The sequence below is a fragment of the Arachis hypogaea genome, chromosome 20 (genome assembly GCF_003086295.3).
Source record: "Arachis hypogaea cultivar Tifrunner chromosome 20, arahy.Tifrunner.gnm2.J5K5, whole genome shotgun sequence".
Taxonomy (NCBI): Eukaryota; Viridiplantae; Streptophyta; class Magnoliopsida; order Fabales; family Fabaceae; genus Arachis; species Arachis hypogaea.
In genome coordinates this window covers 45,654,248-45,671,664 of record NC_092055.1, presented here as the reverse complement: position 1 = coordinate 45,671,664, position 17,417 = coordinate 45,654,248, and the positions used below count along the sequence as shown (strand labels likewise).

The 17,417-nt window shown below is 33.4% G+C and overlaps 2 protein-coding genes across 5 annotated transcripts; one reads left to right on the top strand and one right to left on the bottom strand.

Annotated features, from left to right (window-relative positions):
- Nucleotides 1–8,544: 8,544 nt before the first annotated feature.
- LOC112783196 (serine/threonine-protein kinase SRK2E) lies at nucleotides 8,545–12,439 on the top strand. Its single transcript, XM_025826004.3, has 9 exons — nucleotides 8,545–8,983; nucleotides 9,218–9,292; nucleotides 9,367–9,468; nucleotides 9,868–9,921; nucleotides 10,032–10,124; nucleotides 10,379–10,471; nucleotides 10,823–10,927; nucleotides 11,045–11,143; nucleotides 11,974–12,439. Exons 1-9 carry the CDS (start codon nucleotides 8,657–8,659, stop codon nucleotides 12,265–12,267), a joined length of 1,242 nt encoding a protein of 413 aa, XP_025681789.1. The 5' UTR covers nucleotides 8,545–8,656; the 3' UTR covers nucleotides 12,268–12,439.
- LOC112783197 (probable N-acetyl-gamma-glutamyl-phosphate reductase, chloroplastic) lies at nucleotides 10,709–16,867 on the bottom strand. 4 transcript variants are annotated; one of them, XM_072229102.1, is made up of 15 exons: nucleotides 16,736–16,867; nucleotides 16,428–16,492; nucleotides 16,248–16,352; nucleotides 16,066–16,173; nucleotides 15,900–15,986; nucleotides 15,704–15,754; nucleotides 15,522–15,593; nucleotides 15,103–15,222; nucleotides 14,695–14,755; nucleotides 14,504–14,584; nucleotides 14,275–14,354; nucleotides 14,102–14,191; nucleotides 13,704–13,832; nucleotides 13,499–13,615; nucleotides 10,709–11,135 (listed from the first exon to the last, which is right to left on the bottom strand). In XM_072229102.1, the coding sequence occupies exons 2-14, from the start codon at nucleotides 16,485–16,487 to the stop codon at nucleotides 13,508–13,510; spliced, it is 1,152 nt and encodes a 383-aa protein (XP_072085203.1). In that variant the 5' UTR covers nucleotides 16,488–16,492; nucleotides 16,736–16,867; the 3' UTR covers nucleotides 10,709–11,135; nucleotides 13,499–13,507. The 4 variants fall into 4 exon arrangements, with proteins under 4 accessions (XP_072085203.1, XP_072085202.1, XP_025681790.1 ...); XM_072229101.1 differs by lacking the exon at nucleotides 10,709–11,135 and adding an exon at nucleotides 11,764–12,309; XM_025826005.2 differs by lacking the exon at nucleotides 10,709–11,135 and having other exon boundaries at nucleotides 13,283–13,615.
- Nucleotides 16,868–17,417: the final 550 nt, after the last annotated feature.

Sequence of the window (17,417 nt, the reverse complement as noted above, 5' to 3'; positions counted from 1 at the left end):
TATTGATGAAATGAGGATTTGTGGATGTGTTGGTGGAAAATTATTTGATACGTTGTATATTTGATAATTAAGGTTGAGAATGATGAAGTGTAATGGAAAAATTAATATGAATTGTGAATTGTGACCTAAGAGGGTAGATTGAGCTGTAAATGAAAGTTTGGTATTGAGTTAGTTGGATGTACCTTGAGAATTTGGAAAAATTGAGTATTTGTGCACTTTTGGTAAAAAGAAAATTTTGGTGAACTTTGTCTGATCATAACTTATGCCTCCGTCCTCGAAATTGGTTGAAATTTGTTTAGACTTAAAATTTATTGAAAACTCTTCAAATTGATAAAGTTTGAAAAATTTAGATTTTTGTAGAGGAAGTTATGATTACTCAAAAATTGGTGTTGAAATCTGAAATTCTGCAAAGTTACAGAATTTTATGATTTCTGGTATGTGCGCACGCACAGCCTTGTGCGCACGCACAACCCTGCAAAATTTTAAACCTGTGCACATGCACAAACCTGTGCGTACGCACAGGTAGCGAGGGCTTTCTGGTTGCACCACTAGCACAGCTTGTGCGCGCACACACCAATGAGAATTTACAACCTGTGCGCGCGCACAGCCCTGTGCGCACGCACAAGTTGGGAAGGGGAGTCTGTTGAGGGCACTAACACACCCTGTGCGAGTGAATAGACCTTGTAAAATTTGGTACTTGTGCGTATGCACACCCTTATGCGTACGCACACTTTTAAAAATCTTCCTGGGCGTGCGCGCGCACACCCTGTGCGTACGCACACGCCCTGTTTCTCAAATTTAAACTTTGTTTTCAACTATTTCACCTTCCCAACAAGATTGTAAGCTTTTATGACACTATTTTAAGTCTTTTGGACTTAATTTTGGGCATGGAAACATGGGAAATAACCTAAGGATTTTAGTTGATGATTATTATGAAAAATTAGCAAACGGAGGCTTAGATTTCGGGTGTACTGAGGATGGTTTGATGGCGTGTGAAGGTAGACTGATATGTGAAATGAAAACTGATGAACTATTGAGTTTGGAATTGAAACGTGAATTGACAGTAGTTGTGATGAGTCGAGGACTCAGAAATGGAAATGTTGATGTGACAGTGATTGAGATGAGTCGAGGACTCGAGTGTGCAATGATGAATCATTGTTGTATTGAAAATATTTTATGAAAAACCACTGAACTACTCTTTTAAATTGAGATTATGAGATGCTATGCACCCGGCAGGGACGACAGTTAGATCCCGCCTGTCGAGGTAGCGGCGGCGGCGGCAGCATAAGGGCGGTGGTTCGTCCCGCTTGCGTTGAGATGTAAGGTTTGTGGCAAGAGTATCCCGCTCGCATCCCTTCGGATCAATAGAGCGTGCAGGCACAAAACCTTGGACAGTGATCCGAGCACTATATCTCGGGGGTTACCAACGATGATTCCGAAAGGCGACATCTCCATGGAGATGTGTCGGGTTGGCAGTTGAACCGACAATGTGATATCACAGCCAATAGAGCATGCATTCATCATGTGCATTTTCTTTCTGTTTGTTTGCTTTGCTGACTTATAATTGTATGCCTAATTGAATAATATGCCTATTTGCTTACTTGAATTACTTGACTTATATGCTACTACTTGTGTTTTACTTGCATTGTAATTAATTGTGATTTCTACTAGGATTGAGGAGGTTCGGAAGGCAGTGGCGATGGGATCTCATGGAGGATAGGTTGGTGAAGGCTGTGGGACAGTGGTGTTGGTTAGAATAGAAATCCCTAAGATAGAGTACCTGTTTATTTATGTTAAGATCTATATATATATATATGCTTTGTTGTTTTAGTTATGCCTTAAGATTGAAATCTTGTGATGGATATGAAGTCTAGGATTGCCTTTGGCGTCTCGGGATCTTATATCCTACATCAATGGGCACTGTTACCATACTGAGAACCTCCGGTTCTCATACCATATTTCTGTTGTATTTTTTAGATGCAAGTCGTAACCCACCTCGGTGAGTTGCTTTAGATCAGAAGCGGAAGATCCTTATCTGTTTTGGATGTCTTTTGGTTATTTTGTTATACATCTCTCACTTTTGTATTTTACTTTAGCCTAGAGGCATGTATTGAGAGAACAAAACTTGTATAAGCTATTTTAAACCTCAGGTTTTATTTTGTCTGTATATATGGCTAGCCGGCTTAAACTCCACGAGCCGTGGCTAGATTCCTATGATATTATACTATTGTCTTTTGCTATATCTTATCTATATCTTGTGCTTTAAGTTAGTAGCTCCGTTAGTACATTTTGCGCTTTTTAAATCCTGTTTTTGAGTTATCTTTCATTAGGCTTCTAGATTATATTATTTTCTTCTATATATTATATGTATGAGCTTAGAACTGTTGTAACCTTTGATTAACCTTTGCTTTACGATGCGAGGTAAAGCTTAGGCTAATTAGGGTGTTACAAGCTAGCCGACTTATAAGTGGTCAGTTGAGTTTTCCGAATTTAACATTAGATATCAAAGCAGAGGGCCAATCAAATCACAATATTTAGCAGACTTTATTACCGAGTTCACTGCTCCCAATTTGGACGAACATTCCATTGACTGGACTCTTTATGTGGATGGTGCATCTAATCCACAAGGATATGGAGCTGGAGTTCTCCTTAAAGATAATAATAGATTTATTCTTGAACATTCTTTACATCTCTCTTTCAAGGCAAGTAACAATTAGATAGGGCACAAAGCTCTAGTCACGGAACTAAAGGTATATTGCAACTCTTTACTAGTCGTACAACAGGTAAACGATCTCTTCCAGGTCAAAGACCCTTTATTGGCAAAATATTTGGCAATTATAAAATCCCTCATTTCTAATTTTTCAAAGTTTGAAATCCATCACATCCCTAGGGGACACAATCACTGAGATGATATTTTATCTAAATCGCAAGCACACAATCACACACTTCCTCTTTTTATCAATCTACCTTGCTCATACCAAGTATCAATCTAATCGAGGTTTTAAGTGTCATTTAGGAAGAAGATTGGAGATGACCCTATATCCAGTATCTAAAAATTGGAAATATCTCACTAGAAATTAATAATCTCCGGCAATTCCGATGACAAACATCCTTTTTTACACTATTCAATAATCTTCTATATAGATGGGGTTTTACTCATCCATTGTTAAAATATATTTCCAGGTCAAATGCCGACCTAGTTCTAGCAGAAGCCCATGAAGACATTTATGGCACACACATGGAAGCTCAAAGCCTATCCTCCAAAATAATCCGTGTCAGATTCTTCTGGTCGACCTTACAACAAGATTGCAGTGCCAAAGTGAAAACTTGTCCCAATTGTCAAAAACACTCTCCGATCATACACATACCGACCGAGGTCTTGCATAACTCCGAAGTAAGTTGGCCTTTTCATCAATGGAGCTTGATATCCTAGGTCCCTTTCTACTAGCACCAGATCAGGTAAAATTTCTAGTAGTTGCTATTGATTATTTTTTCAAATAAATTGAGGCCCAAGCCTTAGCTAAAATAACGTCTCAGCAGATGATTTCTTTTGTTCGGAAGTGAATCATATGTAGATTTGGTATACCTCGGCACATTATCACTGACAATGGTCGCCAGTTTATCGATCAAAAGTTTACCTCTTTTTTGCAGAACCTAAAAATAACACAAAATTTTTCTTCAATAGAACACCCACAAACAAACGGTTTAGCAGAAGCAGCCAATAAGATTGCCCTACATGCTTTATGGAAAAACTAGATGATGCTAAAGGGCTCTAAGCCGAACTTATACCAAAAATTCTGTGGGGGTACAACATTACTGGTCATTCAACAATAAAGGAAATACCTTTCTGATTAGTTTATGGATCTGAAGCCATGATTCCTCTGGAGGTCTCTCAGTCATCACTCTGAACTCAATTCGTTGATTCTCATTTACAAGATGCAGCTTGACAGTTTGATTTAGATACTATTGAAGAAATCTGAGGTTTAGCAGCACTACGTCACTGAGCTATGCAACAACACATAGCTCGGTGATACAACCAAAAATTCCACCCTCAATCCTTTCAGGTCAACGACTTAGTACTCAGAAAAACTGAACAAGCAAGACAACCTCTAGCACATGGGAAATTAACAACAAATTGGAAAGGCCCTTTCTGAGTTATTAAAATACTAAGAAACGATGCATACTGTTTACAATCTTTAAATAGTACAACTTTCCCTAATTCTTGGAACATTTCCTTTTTAAAGCTTTATTATAGTTAAAAGACAGGGACGGACTTGTACTCTTTTTTCTACTTCCAAGATTTTTTCAACACGAGTTTTGCTTGGAGAGGTTTTAACGAGGCAAGCCTACCTGCACCTTTGTAATCAAGGATCAACAATATTCTATACTTGTCTTTTCTCATATCTAAGTTATCAATTACTGGTCTTCTTTTCTCTACCGATCTATATCTCTCTGAGATATAATTGTCAAAACACAAATAATTACTCACATCATACAAATCTGATTACAAACAATTGCTCAATGTGCATTATAATATCATCCATTAGTGATGACAATTTTGGGAATCAAACTTCTCCTATCACAACTGACAGCTATCCATCAATCAATCCTACAGTTACTAATCTATCAGGACCAATCAAATTCCTGAGTAATATTCTTCGTATAGTCAATATAACCAATCCATTTTAAAATTCAAATACAACTACTTTTCACATTCCAAAACACCAAAATATGCAAGAAAGTCATATAAGCAACTAGCTATTCAAAAGCCAATATATTTGGCCCAATATACATGGTTTTTATCATCATAAAACCAATGCTACATAAGTTCCATCCAAAATACAAAGTCATCGCAATACAAAGTAAGAAAGTCATAAATATAACAAACTATACCACTATTCCAAATTTTTATCTCCTTCCTCAACTCCCTCCTCATCGTTAACCAAAGCTCCATTACAAACAATTTTTCTCAGATCCATTTGAGAAAAATCTTGGTCTGGGATCAAAAACTTTACTTGCATGACAGCATACTCAAATCCTTTTACAAAGATATCCAATATTTCAGCTTGCTTAGTTTTCTTCATATCCTTCAGTTTCACAGTAACATCAATAATCTGATCTTTCATGCTAGACAAGTCACCATCCTTCTTCTTCAGCAACTCTGACTCTTTCTCATAATTGCTCTTCATAACCTTTAACTCCTCCTCTTTTTCTGCAAGTTTAACCTCCAGATATGCTATTAAAATTTTCTTCAACTCCAACTCTTCTTTCAGCTTTCTCGGCTCGTTGGCTTATTCTAACAGTTTTTTATGTTTCACATCCTAATTCCAACCTAAGCTGGTCAACCACAAGCCGAGCACCTAAATCAAACAAATAAACAATTATACACTGTCACTTTACTGATATATAAAGGTAATACAAATTATACCTGCATATATTGATTGATGGCAACATTTCCAACTTCATTAGCTAAGGCCACCTTGATAGACGACTGACATATTTCATCGACGACAACCATAAAAGGAAAATTCTTACCCCAAATCGAGGACCCATCAGCATCCTCGGCAAAATAATGAATTTTTTTATCATCCACAAAAGCAGTAAGCTCCTCCAGTGATATATCTTTCCCTTTCTCAGTCAAATTATCGGACAAGTCAACGTCAATAAGGTCTGACTTCCTCTTTTTGAAAATAATTTTCTTTTGTCTTTGGTGGGGTTGGTTCACCTCCCCTTCTCCACCTCCTTTGTCAGGGTTCGACGACGAACCTTCCTTCTCAACATTTTTGGTCCTAGAACGAGCTCTCAAGCTCGTAGCCGAGACTCCTGGATATTTTTCACCTAAATAATAAAAAAAAAAGATTCAACAGATTACTCACCATACATACCTTAGGGCAACTTCTTGCCTTCCTATATCAAATCTTACTAAAATAATTTACTGCAACTTGCTTATTGTCTTCCCACGGAAGTAAATAAAAAATTGATATCAAATTTTTTCTATCAACAACTTTCACCAAAATATTTAATTATACACTCATTTTTCAAACTAATTTTTTCTGGGCGCAGAATATGCTGCGGTTGGAAACACCAGAACAAAGAAAATTTTTCACCAAGATTTTCATCCAGATAGAACGAAAAAACATTCTAGACACATTTCACTTTTAAAAATATTTTTTTTTGAAATCTTTGGACGACGATTTATACAATTTAAAAATGAAAAAATCAAGTGTACTGTTTAAATTCACCCAACCCCCTTCCAAATCCCTTTTGCCAAAAATATGGAAAAGAATAACTCCAATGAAGGTTTTAAATCCAAAAGCTCCATCAAAATTTTGAAACATCGCAAAAACATCCAACCATTTGGGTGAAGCTGTGACGGGGCACAGTTTAGCTGATTCAGCACATTACATTAGAAAACGGTAAATAAAAGTTTAACTCGCAGTTCTTCAAGAACACAGCTATGCATGTAAAAAATGATTCAAAATCATTTTTCTTATGGAAGACGCGATCAACTCTAAAATATGGTAACAACTCAACATGAACTCCTAATCCTGCCCTCATTATTTTTGTCACATCTATCTCACAACACTCCCTTATTTTCAAACAGTGATCTTCGTATTTTCACATCTTCATTCATCCATTCATATGTATTATCTCTTATTGTCCGTATCTTTTTTTCTTTTTCATTACCCATTCCTCTCACTAATGGAAAAGAAAACTAGAAGAAGAAAACAAAATAAAGTAAAAAGAATAGAAGGTGGTACTCACCTCTTTTACTCATATCTTTATGAATACATTTTTCAACACGTTTTGGTACAAGGGAAGTTAAATTTATGAAAACTATTTGGATTCCAAAATAACTACATCCAAGTTAATAAAACCGATTGAATTTCATCTCAAGCATCACAACCGTTGCATCCTATCAGAATAACAATACCGATGACATTGGTAAGTGAAAAAAGTAATACTCTTCTTTAATGATATCATTAATTTTTTTTGTTAACTTTTTATTTATTTAATTATTTATTGACTTCTTTTATTTCTTCAATTTTAATAAAATATGTTGAATTGGAGGCTACATACCCATAAAACTCGCCGAGTTATAACTCATTCTCTAAAAACTCAACCTGCTTTATCAAAATACTGTCAGACCAAGTTTGAGAGCTATGATATGACTGTTATAACTCGGTCAAATATTATAACTCGACTCTATATATCAAAACGAATATCATAATGTTCTGATATGATATTATTCTTCTTTAATAAAAATTATTCCTAAAATATAACTGTCAATATCTCGCCTCACATACAAGAAAAGTAAGATATTTTATCAAGATATGATCATTTCATGTATTTATTGACTTGAGCGTTAAAATGTCTTTTGTAAATACCTCTTTTTTTATTTTGCTACACTAAGGTATAACTCTTCTAAAAAACTCGAAATTGACTGCTCGAGAACGAACTATACCCCAATCATCACACGAGAATTATATATATATATATATATATATATATATATATATATATATATATATATGTTTCTAGTCTCTCTGCAAATCCAAAATGCTTCTCATTTCCTCTCTCTTTTATATATTTATTCATTTATTTTTGTAACCCCAACACATTTACATTATTGTTCGTCATTTCATCACTTGATTTTCTTTTGTTCTTTTATTCTCTTTTTTTGCCCTGCATCACTGATCCTTCAAATTCACAACCAAAAAGTTGACCACTACTTTAGTTAGTTTTTTGATATTTTTATTTTTAGATTTGTGTGAAAAATTATATATTTTTATTATTTTCAGTTTTTCTTTAAAAAAAGTTTTGAAAACAGATAATACTAAAAATAATATAATTTAAAAAATGAAAATAGAAATCTTTCAAAAGATTTTAATTTATATTTTAATTTTTTATTTTTGTATTTATATTTTTAATTTTTAAAATTTTGTAATTTATTTAAATTCTTACATTTATATTTTTCACAAAATTTTAAAAACAAAAAATATGGAAAAAATTTGTCTTTTTATTTAGACTTTAACATCAAGAATTATCTCTCATAAAAATTTAAATTAAATAAAAGGCATATATAGATAATTATATATCCAATTAAGTCAAATTAATCAGAATGCATTTGCACGCAATTCCAATTAAAAAAAAAAAGGAGTTTAAGATAAAAAGATAAGGGCAATTATGTCTTTCAGGGATGATAAGGCATGAAATGATGAGAGATTGGGAACCGACCAGAAAGAAAAAGTGTATGATTGGTGTTCCCATATGAATAAGATCCAATCCATCAAAGAAAAGTATGAGGAGCCAATGGAATATTTATACAATGTGTAAAGTTTAGAGAGTATTAGAGATATAATCATTAGTGTTATCTATTTTCATCAGTTGAAGTTTTTAGGATGAGTGGTATCGTGCATGGTATTAGAGCACTAGATCCGAAAGGTCAAGAGTTCGAATCTTGGTGAACCCAAAATCAGTTTAAACTTTTAAGAAGATGTTTATTATCGCTAGTACTCGGATGGTTATTCTAACGGGATCCTAAAATCAATATCTAATTTCTAACTAGCTACAACTTTGTTGAATCAGAGGTTGTGAAAGCTAACATTAATAATAATAGTAATAATAATAATAATAATAATAATAAGTGAAATTGATGAAGTTGGTGAAGAGTTCACGAGGTTCCTTGCTTATTAGGTTCTTGCAAGTTCGTTTCCATATCTTTGGTCCCTTTCACATTCACCCAACTCTCATCAATCCTCAACCACTTCTTCTTCTTCTTCATCATCTTCTTGTTCTTGGATTGAGAAAAATGGATCATAGAAGCGGAGGAGGAGGAATGGACATACCCATAATGCATGAGAGTGATCGCTATGAGTTAGTTAGAGATATTGGTTCTGGAAACTTCGGGGTCGCCAGGCTCATGAGGGATAAGCACACCGACCAACTTGTTGCCGTTAAGTATATTGAGAGGGGTGAAAAGGTAATTATACATTCTTCTTCTTCTTATGCACTCTAATAAGTAATATATTTTAGACTATATGAATAGGGACCGTAATGTTAGCAAGATAAAAAAAAAAAAAAAAACTAAAATTTATTTTATTTAATATTCATTAATACAATTAACGAATATTAAATAAGATAAATTTTAACTGTTTTTAATTAATATTTTTTTGTTATCTAATATTTTCGGATAGTAATGAATTATTACATACAGATCGATGAAAATGTACAGAGGGAAATTATAAATCACAGGTCACTAAGGCATCCCAATATTGTGAGGTTCAAGGAGGTATGTATCTATGTATTAATTAATTATTTCAATCTTCTCGTAATTGTATTATTACTAAATTAGATCAACTATAGGTTATATTGACCCCAACGCATTTGGCTATTGTCATGGAATATGCCTCGGGAGGAGAGCTATTTGAACGAATATGCAATGCAGGGCGCTTTAGTGAGGACGAGGTACCCCTCTTCTATTAACTCCATTTTCTTTATCGGAATATGAAAAAGATTAATGTATAATTTTTTTTTATTTTTAGGATTTGAACTTAGAGTTTTTTAATTAAGTTTTAAGTAACTTGTTATTTCAACTAATTTTATTTTTATTACTTTTATACATTTAATAAATAAAAAATAAATCAATAGATAAGATAGTACTTATTGATACACTAGCGTATAATACGTGCATATACCAAAGTTTTTTAAAATAATACATTGCAAAACAAAGGAATATAATACGTACTTTTTTACTATATGTGAGACGAAATGTGTAAAAAAAATAAAGAATATAGGAAACATTTATTCTATTATGTATTATTTTACATTTAATGGCTATTATTAATTATATGTTATAAAGCGCAGGCACGTTTCTTCTTCCAACAACTTATATCTGGGGTTAGCTACTGTCATGCAATGGTACATAAGTTGAGCACATTTTTTCCTTATTTCTTCTACACTTATAGTTATTTAAAGATATATCTTACTTGAATATTTTGGTTTTATTTGTCTTTTTCATAATTAAAAAGCAAGTGTGTCATCGTGATTTGAAGTTGGAAAATACATTGTTGGATGGTAGTCCAGCTCCTCGCTTGAAGATTTGTGATTTTGGTTATTCAAAGGTATAATGTTCTTCTTTTTATTGTCCTCTTTATCTTTTAGTTTTATTATTATTATTATTATTATTATTATTTTATTAATGTACTTAGAAACTAAATTATACACAACTATATTAATCACATTATAGATTTGGCTCTCAAACTCTAGGTTTCTATAAGTCTAAGATCAAGCAGATTTCTATAATTTTTCCTTTGTATTTGGGAGTGGAATTAGTGACACTTATGCATCTTGCAATTGTTCTTGATTACTTCTCCAGTCTTCAGTGCTACATTCACAACCAAAATCTACAGTTGGCACCCCTGCATACATTGCTCCTGAAGTTTTGCTTAAGAAGGAATATGATGGCAAGGTAAATTTTCATTACGATTAAATCGAAAGTTATATTCTTTCAAGTATAGTTGTCACGTCGATCGAATTCTATTTAAAAGCTGTGTTATGATTGTCGTGAAAGTCGAATTTTTAGCTGATTAGGAAGAAGAGAATGGTTATGAATAAGGGTTTGATCTTGATATACTGAGAGTGTAAAACATTTTATATAGTCGTTTAATCACGTCTTTTTTTATTTAGATATGACCATTCACGAAATCAATGTAAAAAATAATTATTTTTATTGATGTGTCATTATGTGATTGCATCTGAGTGTAAAACTGATATGATATACTAACAAATGTAGTAATGTTGTAACTGAACCATGATTCAGATTGCAGATGTGTGGTCTTGTGGGGTAACCTTATATGTGATGTTGGTTGGTGCTTATCCATTTGAGGATCCAGAGGAACCTAAAAATTTCCGCAAAACAATACACGTAACACATTGCTTCCTTCTTTCTTTTCTTTTCTTTTCTTTTCTTTTCTTTTTTAATTATTTGATGGGTGGAACTTGTTTCTCTAAATGGTATACTAATATTGAATGTTGGTTGCAGAGGATTTTGAATGTCCAATATTCAATTCCTGACTATGTTCATATATCTCCTGAGTGCCGCCATTTGATCTCAAGGATTTTTGTTGCTGATCCTGCACAGGTCAGTTAGTGTTATCAATCTCATTCTTTATGAATGAAAATTTTCACTATTGTTAATGTAAATGAGTTCAACTTCTATTAAGAGTTACTTTAATAGGTGACATGCAAAAGTACTTAAAGAACTAGTTGATGTCAACTAGAAGATGGAAAAAAAAAAGCGAATATATATATGATGTCATAAAATCATCTTCTCATAACACGAATAGTTATATATCTTACATGTTTTCTCATTCGAAGTCTCTTTTTTTTTTTGGTCTCGAAGCATTTTGGTTATAGAAGTTTAGATATGATTTCTTCTAAAAACTTAAGTTCTTAGGTAAAGACACGTGAATAAATATACACAACAGATAATATAAATACATAATTAGTTGACTATTAAAAGATTTTAGATGATTTATCTCTATCTATGTAATGTGTTCTTTTGATACATGACCCTATATAATTAGCATTTTGGTATCAAGGATTTTTGTTGCTGATCCTGCACAGGTCAATTAATATTATCAATCTCATTCCATATGTGTGAAAATTTTCACTAATTGAATTGGAGAAATAAAATAAGAGAATCTGTGTCATGAATTACCAATAACAAATACAAGTGAGACTGTCGGAGTCACAATTTAATTGATTTTTGGTTTGTAGTCCGAAATTAATAGGTAAAAACACATGAATAATTATATATGTAATAGATAATACATAATACAAAAAAGATTCTAGAAGTTTTATCTCTGTTTATGTGGTGGGTTCTTTAGATACATGACCCTATATTATTAGCATTTTGGAGAAATGATGACATTTAACACTTCATATGATGAATGCTGTTTATGAAAACAGAGAATAAGTATACCGGAGATCAAAAACCATGAATGGTTCTTGAAGAATCTACCAGCTGATCTCATGGATGGGGACACAATGAGCAACCAGTATGAGGAGCCTGATCAACCGACGCAAAGCATTGAAGAGATCATGCAGATAATATCCGAGGCCATGATTCCTCCGGCCGGAAGCCAGTCCCTCAACCAGTACCTCACCGGAAGCTTGGACATTGACGATGACATGGATGAGGATCTAGACAGTGATCCTGACCTTGACCTTGATAGCAGTGGAGAAATTGTCTATGCTATGTAATGTAGTAACGTTGCTAGAACACTATAATTTGGTTTCTGGGGTCTGCAATTTGAATGTTATTATCATTATTATTATTATGAATACCCTGGTTTCTTTCAGTTTGGAAAATGTAACTCTCACTTTGTATAAGGCTAGATTTTGTGATTGAGTTTTCTCTTTTAAGTTCCTTCTACTTATATGTTCTTGATGTATATTTAATGTGTGTTTAGAGTTATTTACAATCACTTATTTTTAAACTTTATGTAACTTTTAAGTTTTAACATAATAATTGAGTGATTGTAGTGGCTCACATAGCAAACACCAAATGTGGTTAAATACCATACAAAATTTTCTTGTAACTCTTGTAGTCTTATGTGGTCAAATCTAATTTCTACGTAAATTTACTTTTGGTGAACATAATATTCTAACAAAAAATTTTACTGTATGAATATCATTCATAAAGTATCTTTATAGCGGAATTATCTTATAATTCCTTTTAAGCATCGTATATTAATTATATGATATTTTTGTCTTATATATTGAGTGCATGCTTGGTTGAGTTATATGAAATGATACAGATACCATTTTTAATGCATTCTCTTTTATCTGTAATATTCTAAAAGCGAACGAATACTTCACCTCACATACCTATAGAAAATAAGAACAAGTTAGAACTCATGCTGAATTTTATGTCTAAATAAATTGGACAACAATTTGCTTTGAGTAATCATTCTCATAGGCAACCCGTGAAATAAAAATTGGTTCTCTCTCTCCAAAAATAATTCATCTTGAAAAGAAAATAATCGAGAAGAGGCTCAATCAAAACTTTAAGGATAGAAAAACTATATTTTTGCTAGGTTCTCTCTTTTGTTAGCATCTATTTAATGATATTAATAAGGGTCTCTCATATAACTCTCAAAATTTTATGGGTTGTGTATCAATTTCTCTCTTGCTGAATCTATGAACACTCCTTTTTTAAAATAAAAAAAAAAAGACATTGTTAAATCAACTGTACATAAGGTGAAGAGAGATAAAATAATCCACCAAAAATATTAATTGATATTCAAAATCTCATCCTGAAAAAACTGCATCCCTCAACAAGTTATCAATACCCTTTTATTTCACATAAGAAATGAAAAAGCTGATGAAGCTACTAAAAGAAAAAGAGAAGACTTGCAGTTTACACAGGAGAATGAAGGAAAAACAGGCATGAAAAGTTTAAGTGTTAGGGGTAGTTTTGTTGAAGGGTTACCACTCTCATCTATGGAAACAGAGACTGATAATGCAGCCCTAGGTTTTCTGGAAACCCCATCATCAAATTAAGGTTTTGTAAAGCCTGTCCTGAAGCTCCTTTCACCAAATTATCAATCTGCAACAGCACGAACATATTTAGAGTGAAGAAACAGAATAATACAATTACTTATGCAAATATTTCAGTTTAAGGAGTTTATACATACCACAGATATGATTATTGCTCTTCCGGGAATTCGGTCAGGAAAAACATTTATTAAACAGTAATTGGTTCCTCTGACGCTGTGAGTTCGGGGAACTACTCCATTCCCCAACAGTACGGCAAATTCTTCATTCTGAAACCAAAGTAAAAGGGAGAAGGCGGAGAAAGTAAGAAGAAGCAGAGAAATTTAAACCATGCAACCAAAGAAAGTGATGGTATATTCGGCGGCATCTGAGGTCTCAGAGTGACGAAGTTTTTTACTCTAGCATTGAACAATAAACATTAAGTAACAAATGCTAGATTAGTAGTCTTAGCATGGTTGCCCCTGTATTCATATGTTATGCATTCAACAAAATGTTAAAATGGCATCTATTTCTGGTGACAAGTGACATTTCGACATACTTCATAAGAGCGCTTGAGTTGCTGGTACAAGTCCTCAGTGCTTACTCCTGGAGCCATTTCCACATAAATAGTTGATTGCATACCACGTATCTGATCAACAGCGAGGGACATGTATTAGTTTCGTAGGCAGGAAAGATAATATCAGATAAGACAGATCTCAGCGCACGACTCACCATTGGCATCAGATGCGGGGTAAAACTGATGGTTACTTTAGAATGTGCAGCATCAGATAGCCCTTGTTCAGTTTCTGGAACTGGAAATAAAAAAATAAGATTATCACTACAAATCCAGAACCTTTTAAACTTCAGTATAGAGATCAATATTGATAGGCATAAAAAAAGAGGCATCATTTTTGGATCTTAAAGTGCATAAATTAAATTCCAATTGGTAAATTACACTTACCATGGCGATGCCGGGTAACACCATAAGAATTGATACCTTCAGCTACTTCTGTGTACAATAAATTTTCTTTGACACTACGCCCTGAAGTAATTAACCAAGTAGCAGAACCACTATTCGAATGAGCAGGTATTGCTGAGACATTTTCTTCTATATTTGCGATTGAATACAAAATTGTGTAATAGAATTCTAACCTGCTCCACTCACACCAGATTTTGCATCAATAATAATATTTTTTATGTCAATAAGCTTTGCCTGTAAACCAAATAAAAATTAGAAAATAGCAACATAAAATCAATATTCATTACAAAGAAAATTTAGTACTCCAAATAAGAAGTATAAAGATTCTATCAAGTTCATAATCCATGGACACCATATCATATAGTGAGCAACACCATATACATAAATATCTTTGGAGCGATGATTAACGGACAAGCTTCTTAACATGGAAAGTAACCAAAGCTTAACACCCTAGACCATATCTCACAACTCAAAATACAAAGAAAGGAAAACAGATACAACCATAAAAGTGACAAAAACAGTGAAACAGAAATTAGTTATATATTAAACGTATTGTGAAATAAGCATATTCAGTTACAAACCTTTATCAGTGGGACAAGGGGAATTTGAATGGATGTTGGATAGCAACCAGGATTAGCAACTAAGCGTGCATTCCTTATTTCCTCCCTTAAAATCTCTGTTAATCCATATATAGCTTCTTTCTGGATACAGAAAATTAGATAAATTCAGCATTAAGAACAAAACAATGGCAAGGGTGACTTTAAGGAAATTCATTTTAAGTTTTGACACTACAGTACTAAAACAAAATAATAAAAACATAATTCCCAGAATTCAACACAAATCAAGATCGAAAAGTTAAATTCCTAATGACTAAATGCCACTGAATGCAGCGGATATAAGCGTCATTAGAGGTTCCACAGTTTGCTGAATAAGATTCTGTTGAAATGAAGGGCAATTTAACAGTTTCAAAATGAGAATTTTGCCATTGAAATGTACTCACCTGCAACTCCGGTGCCCTGTGTGGTTGGCCATACCACTCTTCATACTCAGATATATCACGTAAACGAAAATCCTACACAATCTCAGTTACAATTCTGATATATGCTAAACTTCATTTATATTCTAAAGAACAAGAAATTATAGAGTTTGGTTGGGGGAAGAGAACTGTTATTTAGAACATACTGCTGAAAGGTCAACAATCTTCAAGTGATTGGGAAGGCCTCTAATTATTTCCTGCAAGAAAAAGCGAGAAAAAAACAAAAACTTACGAAAAACAGGATTTGAGAAAAGAAAGCAAGGAAAAACAGGGGTACCGTGTGTAAAAAGTCGACTCTACGAAAAGTATTTCCTAGAAATAAGTATTTCTGAAATGGCTAACCTGAGTGGTTCCATGCGGCAAACAACAGAATACAGCATCCACATGAGAAAAATCTGCATCCTTGACCGCAATCAAATCTGGCAATTTCTGCAGTTCCATTATGATAGAAGAATCAGCATTGGACAAGTACCTAGAAAATGCAATTAACATGATCAAACATACATACCTGTGTGGCCAAATGGGGGAAGACGGAAGCAATCGGCTGTCCAGCTTTCCTATCGGCAGTCAATAGAGCAACCCCGAATTGCGGATGATTCGCCAAAAGCCTAAGAACCTAACACAAAAGACTCTAAACTCAACACAAAACAATGGCAATGGTGGCATTAATTAAGGTAGCACTGAACCTACCTCAGAACCAGTGTAGCCACTAGCTCCAAGAACACCAACACGAACAGTGTTTTCGGAAGAAGCAGCGCTCCCACACCTGACATATGCTTTCCCTCCTTCACGTCTCTTTCAACGAAAAAGCACAACAGAATAAATAAATATTAAAAAGACTCTTAAGATTGAAGAAGAAAGGGTGGGTACCTTCAAGTTCCAAGAGGAAGCGGTGTTGAAGCTAACTGAAGTGAATGAAGTGGAGCTCATTTCTTCTGACACAGAAAGAAAGGTTTTGAGATCAGCTCTCAGATATTTCATTGAATGAAAATAAAAAAGCACAAGTTAGTGGCAATGTGATGAATGAAATAAAGACTTGTGTTTGGATTCCAATTTAGGGAGTAAGTCAGCTTTTTGAAATTGGATTTTGGCACCACGAGATGTTGATAAATTACTAATCAAACTCATGAATGATGAAGCAAATTCAATGCAGCAATTGAGAGTGTAGTAAGTCTTACTAGGGACGACGGAGGTCGGCAACTACGCCCGAGAGGAGAGAAACGATGTCCGCGGCGGCCACTCTGGCAGCTTTCGTAGCACCAGCAACCGAGGGTAAGGGGAGTTGGGGTTTCAATTAAAAACATGTAATTGAATATCTATAAAATTAAAATTTTTAGTTAGATTTTTTAAATTATTTTTATATATAATCTAAAATTAGTTTATTTAACTTAATACTTATAGTCTTATACATGTAAAACAATTATAATTACATATATATTACATTTAATACTATTTAATTATTATAGTAGCATTTAAAAAGAATAAAGTATCGTTTTTGTCCCTAACGTGAGATAAGTTCTATTTGTGTCTCTAACGTTTAAATTGTCCTATTTGTATCCTTAACGTTTATAAAAGTGATTCAATGTTATCCTACAATCAATTATACTAACAAATCAGATTATATTTTTCAATTATTCTCACTTGGATGTATTCATTTTCAATTAGGTCTCACTTGGATGTGTTCGAATTTAATATTATACCCACTATTTGTGTTTAGATTCAATTATGTCCCTAGAAAAGTGAATTATGTAAATGTTGTAGGAATTAGTTTCAACATTTGATGAGCTATTTTTCGGAGTAGATCATCGATTCTATCCCAGACATTTGTATTCTAACTTCAAGAAGAGATTTTTAAAACTC